The 11,177-nt window shown below is 59.3% G+C and overlaps 1 protein-coding gene across 1 annotated transcript; it reads right to left on the bottom strand.

Annotated features, from left to right (window-relative positions):
- Positions 1-1,189: 1,189 nt before the first annotated feature.
- On the bottom strand, positions 1,190-10,715 carry TACO1 (translational activator of cytochrome c oxidase I). The gene is given in 6 exon segments (XM_071732498.1): positions 1,190-1,470; positions 2,751-2,801; positions 2,803-2,926; positions 4,373-4,506; positions 6,523-6,629; positions 10,066-10,715. Coding segments are annotated over 6 exon segments (900 nt in total). The 5' UTR covers positions 10,349-10,715; the 3' UTR covers positions 1,190-1,269.
- Positions 10,716-11,177: the final 462 nt, after the last annotated feature.

The raw sequence follows: 11,177 nt of genomic DNA, 5'->3' as shown, positions 1-11,177 counted from the left end.
CGGCCCGGGCCTTGGTGTTCGAGAACGGGGCCTTGTGCGACGAGGTGGCGCGGTTGGAGGCCAAATGGCTGCGGGCCCGGGCCGAGCGCCGCTTCCTCCTCGGCCGCCTCCTCCGCCTCCTCCGCGCGGGGGCCGAGGAGGCGGAGCCGGGGGGGCGGGCGGCGGGCGCGGCGCGGGGGAGGCCGCAAAGATGGCGGCCGGGCCGGGGGGCCCCGCGAGGAACCGCCGGGAAGCGCCGCCCGCCTCGACGCCTTCCGGGAGGGGGGCGGGGCCGAGCCTCCCGCTAACCGGGGCCTCCCGGAAGAGCCTGGCGCAGGGCCGCGGCGGCCATCTTGAGGCCGCCCGGAAGCTCGGGGGGCGGGAGGAGGGCGGCGGGCGGGCCGGAAGCGCCTCGGGGCCGCGCGAGGCCGCGGGAGGCGGCGGGAGGAGGCGGAGAAGAAGTTTTCGGCCTGAGTCACCCCGAGGTCCGGAAGCTCCTGGAAGGAGGGGGCGGGGGCCTCGGCGGCGGCGGAAGAGGAAGAGGAGGAGGAGGAGGAGGAGGAAGAGGAGGCGGCGGCCATCTTGGCCTACGCTGGAGTCTTCCTCGCAAGCCCCGACGCCGCCGATGAGTGAGGGGCCGGAAATAAAGGCTGCGGAGGCCATCTTGGCGCTGGGAGGTGTCTGGTGGTGGGAGCCATCTTGGGTTTGGAAGCCATTTTGGGGCTGGACGCCATCTTGGGGTTGGGCGCCATTTTGGGTTTGGGCGCCATGTTGGGTTTGGCCACCATTTTGGGTTTTGACCATGTTGGGTTTGGACGCCATTTTGTGGTTTGGAGGCCATTTTGGGGTTTGGAGGCCATCTTGGGTTTGGGCGCCATGTTGGGGTTTGGAGGCCATTTTGTGCTTTGGAAGCCATTTTGTGCTTTGGACTCCATGTTGGGTTTGGAAGCCATTTTGTGGTTTTGGCCACCATCTTGGGTTTGGCCGCCATTTTTGTTTTGGACACCATGTTGGGTTTGGCCACCATCTTGGGCTTTGGCCGGGTTTTAGGGCTGGGGGATAAGGGAGGGGGAGGTTCTCCAATCAGAGCCCAGGGGGGAGGGGCGAGTGGGCCCCCCGGGAGGTGCCCCCAGGGTTGTCACCCAAGAGTTGTCCCCCCCCCCATTTGTCCCCCTGGACGCCGCCATCTTTCCCGGAACCTTTTATTCTCCTCGCGCCTCGGCCGGGGGGGGGGAGGCGACCCCAACTTCCGGGGCTGTGTCCCCGCCCCCTTCCCGAGGTCCCGCTCTCCTATTGGACGTTGTGGTAGAGCCGGGTGACGTCGGGATGGTCCTCGAGGGCCTGGAGGAGCCGTTCCAGCTCTTCCCGGGTCTCTTCCGGAAGCGACACCCGGAGGAGGGGGAGGAACTCCAAGGTTGAGGAGATTGGAGCCAATCCCGAGGCCTCTAAATGGGCCCGAACCTTCCGGAGGGCTGAGGCCTGGCAGATAAACTGAGGGGGGGGAAGGGCCAATGAGAGGAGGCGATGCTAAAAGGGTGGGAAAAAGGGGGGTTGGGGGGGGGGGGTTGGCCAATGAGGGGTTGGATTGGCCAATGAGGGGCTGGGTTGGCCATGAGGGGTTGGGTTGGCCAATGAGGGGTTGGGTTGGCCAATGAGGGGTTGGGTTGGCCAATGAGGGGCTGGGTTGGCCAATGAGGGCTTGGGTTGGCCAATGAGGGGCTGGGTTGGCCAATGAGGAGTTGGGTTGGTCAAGGAGGGGTTGGGTTGGCCAATGAGAGGCTGGGTTGGCCAATGAGGGGCTGGGTTGGCCAATGAGAGGCTGGGTTGGCCAATGGTTGACTCGGGTTGGCCAATGAGGGGTTGGATTGGCCAATGAGTGGCTGGGTTGGCCAATGAGGAGTCGGGTTGGCCAATGAGGGGTTGGATTGGCCAATGAGAGGCTGGGTTGGCCAATGAGGGGCTGGGTTGGCCAATGAGGGGTTGGGTTGGCCAATGAGGGGGTTGGATTGGCCAATGAGAGGCTGGGTTGGCCAATGAGGGGTTGGGTTGGCCAATGAGGGGTTGGGTTGGCCAATGAGGGGTTGGGTTGGCCAATGAGGAGTCGGGTTGGCCAATGAGGGGTTGGATTGGCCAATGAGAGGCTGGGTTGGCCAATGAGGGGCTGGGTTGGCCAATGAGGGGTTGGGTTGGTCAAGGAGGGGTTGGGTTGGCCAATGAGAGGCTGGGTTGGCCAATGAGGGGCTGGGTTGGCCAATGAGGGGCTGGGTTGGCCAAGGGGGGGTTGGGTTGGCCAATGAGAGATTGGGTTGGTCAAGGCGGGGTTGGGTTGGCCAATGAGGGGCTGGGTTGGCCAATGAAGGGCTGGGTTGGCCAATGAGGGGCTGGGTTGGCCAATGAGGGGCTGGGTTGGCCAATGAGGGGCTGGGTTGGCCAATGGTTGACTCGGGTTGGCCAATGAGGGGTTGGATTGGCCAATGAGTGGCTGGGTTGGCCAACGAGGAGTCGGGTTGGCCAATGAGGGGTTAGATTGGCCAATGAGTGGCCTAGGTTGGCCAATGAGGAGTCGGGTTGGCCAATGAGGGGTTGGATTGGCCAATGAGGGGCTGGGTTGGCCAATGGGAGCGTTGGGTTGGCCAATGAGGGGCTTGTGTTGGCCAATGAGGGGTGGGGTTGGCCAATGAGGGGTTGGGTTGGCCAATGAGGGGCTGGGTTGGCCAATGAGGGGTTGGGTTGGCCAATGAGAGCTTGAGTTGGCCAAGGGTCTTCCCCACCTTGAGGTTGGGCTCCTCTTCCTCTTCCTCCAAGCAAACGTCCTCGGCCCCCGGCGTCTGCCGCCGCCTCCAGGGCCACCTCGAGGGCCACCGGGTGCCCCCGCGGGTCCCGTCCCAGCACCCTGACCACGCCCTTCTCCTCGAAGCCGTGCCGGGCGCCCTCGGCCAAGGAGCCCCTGGGAAAAAAGCCAAAAAGTGGGAAAAATCCCCCAAAAAAATGGCGGGAAACCCAAAATGGCCGAAAGGGCGCCGGAAGCTTCAAAATGGCGGCCGAAGGCTCAACCGGGGCCCCAAAAAAGGAGAATTGGACCCAAAATGGCGGAAGCAGGAGCCAAAAAGCTCCAAGTTTGACCCAAAATGTCAAAGATTTAAGGTAAATTCCCAGAATTGGACCCAAAATCCCAGAACCAGAACCCAAAAAGCTCAAAAATTGACCCAAAATTGGACCCAAAACCCCAGAACCAAAAATCCCAGAATTGGACCCAAAACCCCAGAATCAGAACCCAAAAAGCTCAAAATTTGACCCAAAACCCCAGAATTGGACCCAAAACTGCAGAATTGGACCCAAAACCCCAGAACCAGAACCCAAAAAGCCCAAAATTTGACCCAAAATCTCAAAAATTTGAGCCAAATTCCCAGAATTGGACCCAAAACCCCAGGATTTGACCCAAAATGGACCCAAAACCCCAGAATTGGATCCAAAATCCCAAACTTGGACCCAAAAAGCTCAAAATTTGACCCGAAACCCCAGAATTGGACCCAAAATCCCAGAATTGGATCCAAAACCCCAGAATCAGAACCCAAAAAGCTCAAAGTTTGACCCAAAATTCCAAAATTTGACCCAAACCGCAAAATTTGACTCAAAATCCCAAAATTCCATCTAAAATCCCCAGAATTTGACCCAAAACCTCGGAATTGGACCAAAAAGCAAGAATTGGACCCAAAGCTCCAGAATTGGACCCGAAACCTCAGAACCAGGACCCAAAAAGCCCAAAATTTGACCCAAAATTCCCAGAATTTGACCCAAAACCCCAAAATTTGACTCAAAATCCCCAAATTAGACCCAAAATCCCAAAATTGGACCCAAAATCCCAGAATTGGACCCAAAAAGCTCGAAAATTGACCCAAAATTTCAAAATTTGACCCAAAATTTCAGAATTGGACCAAAACCCCAAATTTTGACCCAAAATCCCAAAATTTGACCCAAAATCTCAAAATTGGACCCAAAACCCCAGAACCAGAACCAAAAATCCCAGAATTGGACCCAAACCCCCAGAATCAGAACCCAAAAAGCTCAAAGTTTGACCCAAACCCAAAAATTTGACCCAAAATCCCAAAATTTGACCCAAAATTTGACCCAAAATCCCAAGAATTGGACCCAAAACCCAGAACCAGGACCCAAAACCCCAGAACCAGGACTCAAAACCCCAGAACCAGAACCCAAAACCCCAGAATTGGACCCAAAACCCCAGAATTGGACCCAAAACCTCAGAACCAGGACCCAGAACCCCAGAACCAGGACCCAAGACCCCAGAATTGGACCCAAAACCTCAGAACCAGGACCCAGAACCCCCAGAACCGGACCCAAAGGTTCGGAACCAGAACCCCCCCTCTGGACTCACCCGTGTTGGGTCAGGAGGTCCTGGAGCTCCTTTTGGGTTCTCCTGGGGTTCTGGGTTTGGACCTGGAGGAGCAGAACGGAACCACCCGGACCCCGAGCTGGAACCAGAACCAAGGAACCAGAGGGAGATTGGACCTGGAAGAGGGAAACGGGTTCTGGTACCGGTTCTGGGGTTTTGGGTCCAATTCTGGGGTTTTGGGTCCAATTCTAGGGTTTTGGGTCAAATTCTGGAATTTTGGGTCCAATTCTGGGGTTTTGGGTCCTGGTTCTGGGGTTTTGGGTCCTGATTCTGGGGTTTTGGGTCCAATTCTGGGGTTTTGGGTCCTGGTTCTGGGGTTTTGGGTCAAATTCTGGAATTTTGGGTCCAATTCTGGGGTTTTGGGTCCTGGTTCTGGGGTTTTGGGTCCAATTCTGGGATTTTGGGTCCTGGTTCTGAGGTTTTGGGTCCAATTCTGGGGTTTTGGGTCCAATTCTGGGGTTTTGGGTCCTGGTTCTGAGGTTTTGGGTCCTGGTTCTGGGGTTCTGGGTCCAATTCTGGGGGTTTGGGTCCAATTCTGGGGGTTTGGGTCCTGGTTCTGGGATTTTGGTGTCCAATTCTGGGGTTTTGGGTCCAATTCTAGGGTTTTGGTCAATTCTGAGGTTTTGGAGTCAATTCTGGGGATTTTGGGTCAATTCTGGGGGTCTTGGTCCTGGTTCTGAGGGTTTTGGGGTGGTCCAATTCTGGGGGTTTGGGTCCAATTCTGGGTTGGGTCTTCTGGGGGTTTGGGTCCTGGTTCTGGGGGTTTGGGTCCTGGTTCTGGGGTTTGGGTCCTGGTTCTGGGGTTTTGGGTCCAATTCTGGGGGTTTGGGTCCAATTCTGAGGTTTTTGGGTCAATTCTGGGGTTTTGGGGTGGGTCCTGGTTCTGGGGTTTTGGGTCCTGATTCTGGGGTTTTGGTCTTTGGGGTGGGTCCAGGATTCTGGGGTTTGGGTCCTGGTTCCTGGGGTTTTGAGGTCTTCTGGGTCTTTCTGAGGATTTTTGAGTCAATTCTGAGATTTTTGGGTCAATTTCTGAAGATTTTTGGGTGCTAATTCTAGGATTTTGGGTGCCAATCCCAAGATTTTGGGTGCTAATTCTAATATTTTGGGTGCTGGGTGAGATTTTGGGTGCTAATCCCAATATTTTGGGTCCTAAACCCAATATTTTGGGTGCTGGGTGAGATTTTGGGTGCTAATTCCAATATTTTGGGTGCTAATTCCAGTATTTTGGGTGCTGGATGAGCTTTTGGGTGCTAATCCTAAAATTTTGGGTGCTAATCCTGATATTTTGGGTCCTGATTAAGTTTTTGGGTGCTGGATGAGTTTTTGGGTGCTAATCCTATGATTTTGGGTGCCAATCCCAATATTTTGGGTGCTAATCCCAGTATTTTGGTGCTGGATGAGATTTTGGGTGCTAATCCTAAAATTTTGGGTGTTAATCCTGGTATTTTGGGTCCTAGTTAATTTTTTGGGTGCTGGATGAGTTTTTGGGTGCTAATCCCAATATTTTGGGTCCTAAACCAAATATTTTGGGTGCTGCTTGAATGTTTGGGTGCTAATTCCAATATTTTGGGTGCTAATTCTGGTATTTTGGGTGCTGGTTCAGATTTTGGGTGCTAATTCTAAAATTTTGGGTGCTAATCTCAGTATTTTGGGTGCTGGTTGACATTTTGGGTGCTAATCCCAAGATTTTGGGTGCTAATTCCAATATTTTGGGTGCTAATTCCAATATTTTGGGTGCTAATTCCAATATTTTGGGTGCTAATCCCAAGATTTTGGGTGCTAATTCCAATATTTTGGGTGCTAATTCTGGTATTTTGGGTGCTGAGTGAGATTTTGGGTGCTCGATGAATTTTTGGGTGCTAACTCTAAGATTTTGGGTGCTAATTCCAATATTTTGGGTCCTAAACCCAATATTTTGGGTGCTGGGTGACATTTTGGTTGCCAACCCCACTATTTTGGGTGCTAATCCCAATATTTTGGGTGCCAACCCCACTATTTTGGGTGCTAATCCCAATATTTTGGGTGCCAATCCCAGTATTTTGGGTGCTGTTTGAGGTTCCGGCTGCCCCCGCCCTCCCTCCCGCCCCTCCCCCCCAACCTCCCAGCACGGCCTCTCCCCATTGGCTGCTCACCCCGCCCAAGATGGCGGCCTCGATGGTGGCCTTGGGGACGTTGTGGGCGCGGCACTGCTCCAGCACCCGGGCCAGGGCGGGGTTCAGGGCGGGGTCGGGACCCCCCTCTGGGGAAAAAGGGGCGGGGTCAGCACCCAACCCCCACCCATGGGCTCCCCACCCCCACCCATTGACCCCTGACCCCACCCATTGGCCCCAGACCCCACCCATTGACCCCAAACCCCACCCACAGACCCCACCCATAGGTCCCAGACCCCACCCATTGGCCCCTGACCCCACCCATTGGCCCCTGACCCCACCCATTGACCCCACCCATTGACCCCAAGCCCCACCCATTGGCCCCAGACCCCACCCATTGACACCAAACCCCACCCATTGGCCCCAAACCCCACCCACACACCCCACCCATAGGTCCAGACCCCACCCATTGACCCCTGACCCCACCCATGGCACCCATTGGGTCCCCACCCCTCAGGGATGTCCCTGGCGGCCATTTTGTCCCCCCGGTGCCCCTCACCCTAGGCCGCACTCCAACCCCCGCACAGCACCCATGGGGTCCCCACCCCCACCCATTGACCCCAGACCCACCCATGACACCGAGACCCCACCCATTGACCCCTGACCCCACCCACAGCACCCATTGGGTCCCCCCCCCCTTGCAAGACCCCATTGGGGCCCCACCCCTCAGGGAAGTCCCTGGTGGCCATTTTGTCTCCCCTGTGCCCCTCACCCTACGCCGCACTCCAACACCCATTGGGTCCCCACCCCCCACCCATGACACCGAGACCCCACCCCCAGCACCCATTGGGTCACCAAGACCCCCAAAAGACCCCATTGGGTCCCCACCCCTCAGGGATGTCCCTGGCGGCCATTTTGTCCCCCCGGCGCCCCTCACCCTAGGCCGCACTCCAACCCCCCCACAGCACCCATGGGGTCCCCACCCCCACCCATTGACCTCTGACCCCACCCACAGCACCCACTGGGTCCCCACCCCTCAGGGAAGTCCCCGGTGGCCATTTTGTCCCCCCCGGTGCCCCTCACCCTTGGCCGCTCTCCAACACCCATTGGGTCCCCACCCCCACCCATTGACCCCAGACCCCACCCATTGACCCCCGACCCCACCCATTGACCCCTGACCCCACCCACAGCACCCATTGGGTCCCCTCCACCCTTGCAAGACCCCATTGGGTCCCCACCCCCCCTAGTGGTGCCCTGGCAGCCATTTTGTCCCCCCGGTGCCCCTCACCCTAAGCCGCACTCCAACCCCCCCATTGGGTCCCCACCCCCACCCATGACACCCAGTCCCCACCCATTGACCCCAGACCCCACCCCCAGCACCCATTGGGTCCCCCAAGACCCCCAAAAGACCCCATTGGGTCCCCACCCCTCAGGGGATGTCCCCAGCAGCCATTTTGTCCCCCCCGGTGCCCCTCACCCTAGGCCACACTCCAACACCCATTGGGTCCCCACCCCCACCCATTGACCCCAGACCCCACCCATTGACCCCTGACCCCACCCATTGACCCCAGACCCCACCCACAGCACCCATTGGGTCCCCACCCCTCAGGGGGTGTCCCCGGTGGCCATTTTGTCCCCCCAGTGCCCCTCACCCTAGGCTGCACTCCAACCCCCCACAGCCATTGACCCCAGACCCCACCCATTGACCCCAGACCCCACCCCCAGCACCCATTGGGTCCCCAAGACCCCATTGGGTCCCCAGCCCCCCCAGTGGTGCCCCTGGCAGCCATTTTGTGTCCCCGGTGCCCCTCACCCTAGGCCACACTCCAACACCCATTGGGTCCCAACCCCCACCCATGACACCCAGACCCCACCCATTGACCCCAGACCCCACCCCCAGCACCCATTGGGTCCCCAAGACCCCCAAAAGACCCCATTGGGTCCCCACCCCTCAGGGGTGTCCCCGGCGGCCATTTTGTCCCCCCTGTGCCCCTCACCCTAGGCCGCACTCCAACACCCATTGGGTCCCCACCCCCACCCATTGACCCCAGACCCCACCCATTGACCCCCGACCCCACCCATTGACCCCTGACCCCACCCACAGCACCCATTGGGTCCCCTCCACCCTTGCAAGACCCCATTGGGTCCCCACCCCCCCTAGTGGTGCCCCTGGCAGCCATTTTGTCCCCCCGGTGCCCCTCACCCTAGGCCACACTCCAACACCCATTGGGTCCCAACCCCCCACCCATGACACCCAGACCCCACCCATTGACCCCAGACCCCACCCACAGCACCCATGGAGTCCCCAAGACCCCCAAAAGACCCCATTGGGTCCCCACCCCTCAGGGATGTCCCTGGCGGCCATTTTGTCCCCCCCGGCGCCCCTCACCCTAGGCCGCACTCCAACCCCCCCACAGCACCCATGGGGTCCCCACCCCCACCCATTGACCTCTGACCCCACCCACAGCACCCACTGGGTCCCCACCCCTCAGGGAAGTCCCCGGCGGCCATTTTGTCCCCCCCTGTGCCACTCACCCTAGGCCGCTCTCCAACACCCATGGGGTCCCCACCCCCACCCATTGACCCCAGACCCCACCCATTGACCCCCGACCCCACCCATTGACCCCTGACCCCACCCACAGCACCCATTGGGTCCCCTCCACCCTTGCAAGACCCCATTGGGTCCCCCACCCCCCCTAGTGGTGCCCCTGGCAGCCATTTTGTCCCCCCGGTGCCCCTCACCCTAAGCCGCACTCCAACCCCCCCATTGGGTCCCCACCCCCACCCATTGACCCCAGACCCCACCCATTGACCCCAGACCCCACCCCCAGCACCCATTGGGTCCCCAAGACCCCCAAAAGACCCCATTGGGTCCCCACCCCTCAGGGGATGTCCCCAGCAGCCATTTTGTGCCCCCTGTGCCCCTCACCCTAGGCCGCACTCCAACACCCATTGGGTCCCCACCCCCACCCATTGACCCAGACCCCACCCCCAGCACCCATTGGGTCCCCAAGACCCCCAAAAGACCCCATTGGGTCCCCACCCCTCAGGGATGTCCCTGGCGGCCATTTTGTCCCCCCGGTGCCCCTCACCCTAGGCTGCACTCCAACCCCCCCACAGCCATTGACCCCAGACCCCACCCATTGACCCCAGACCCCACCCCCAGCACCCATTGGGTCCCCAAGACCCCATTGGGTCCCCAGCCCCCCCAGTGGTGCCCCTGGCAGCCATTTTGTGTCCCCGGTGCCCCTCACCCTAGGCCGCACTCCAACACCCATTGGGTCCCAACCCCCACCCATGACACCCAGACCCCACCCATTGACCCCAGACCCCACCCCCAGCACCCATTGGGTCCCCAAGACCCCCAAAAGACCCCATTGGGTCCCCACCCCTCAGGGATGTCCCCGGCGGCCATTTTGTCCCCCCGGTGCCCCTCACCCTAGGCCGCACTCCAACCCCCCCACAGCACCCATGGGGTCCCCACCCCCACCCATTGACCCCTGACCCCACCCATGGCACCCATTGGGTCCCCACCCCTCAGGGGGTGTCTCCGGCGGCCATTTTGTCCCCCGGGGTGCCCCTCACCCTTGGCCGCGCTCCTCAACATCATGGCCAAGCGTTGGAAGAGGCGGCTCCGGGCGGCGTCCCGGGGCCCTTTGACGTTTTTCACTTTGGACCAACGGTTGTGACCAGCCCAGCACGAGGCCCCCGACTGGAAAAGCCTCTTACTGGTGTTACTGGTGGCACTGGTGGCGCCGGTGCTGGCCCCGCTCACCAACCGGGCCCAACGTTGGGCCCCGCCCAACACCGCCGCGGGGTGCCAAGGGGCACCCAAGAGGCCCAGAAGGCCCCAACCCGACCCGAGCATCTTGGGAAGGGCCCAAAAAAAACCCAAAAGGCCCCAAAAATCCCACAAGACCCCGAACTCCCCCCAAAGGGATCTGGGGGGGGCAAAAAAAAACCCAAAAAAGGGGCCTGATTGCCAAAAAAACTGAAAAAAAGGGGCCTGGGGGCGCAAAAAAGGGGCCTGAGGGGCCCAAAAACCCAAAAAAGGGGCCTGGGGGGCCCAAAAACCCCAAAAAGGGGCCTGGGGGCCCAAAAAAACCAAAAAAGTGGCCTGGGGGCCCAAAAAAAAGGGGCCTGGGGGGCCCAAAAACCCAAAAAAAGGGGCTTGGGGCCAAAAAAAACCCAAAAAAGGGGTCTGGGGGCCCAAAAAACCCAAAAAAAGGGTCTTGGGGCCAAAAAAAAACCCAAAAAAGGGGTCTGGGGGCCCAAAAAACCCCAAAAAAGGGGCTTGGGGGCCAAAAAAACCCAACCGGACCGAACCGGAACCTTTAGGGGGTTCTGGGGGTCCCAAAAGTCCCAGAACCCCCCCTTAAGACCCGACCCAAAAGTCCCAGAAGACCCGGACCGGATCGAACCGGAACCAACCGGATCCTTTAGGGGGTTCTCAGGGTCCCAAAAGACCCCAACCCCCCCCTAAGACCCGAACCGGACCGAACCGGAACCACCTGGACCCAACCGGACCCTTTGGGGGGTTCTGAGGGTCCCAAAAGTCCCGGAACCCCCCCCCCTAAGACCCGACCCAAAAGTCCCAGAAGACCCGAACCGAACCCTTTGGGGGGTTCCGAGGGTCCCAAAAGTCCCAGAAGACCCGAACCGGACCGAACCGGACCCTTTAGGGGGTTCCGAGGGTC

The sequence above is a fragment of the Heliangelus exortis genome, unplaced genomic scaffold (genome assembly GCF_036169615.1).
Source record: "Heliangelus exortis unplaced genomic scaffold, bHelExo1.hap1 Scaffold_103, whole genome shotgun sequence".
Lineage (NCBI taxonomy): Eukaryota > Metazoa > Chordata > Aves > Apodiformes > Trochilidae > Heliangelus > Heliangelus exortis.
The sequence above is the reverse complement of the archived record's forward strand: the minus strand, read 5'-3'. Positions and strand labels throughout refer to the sequence as shown.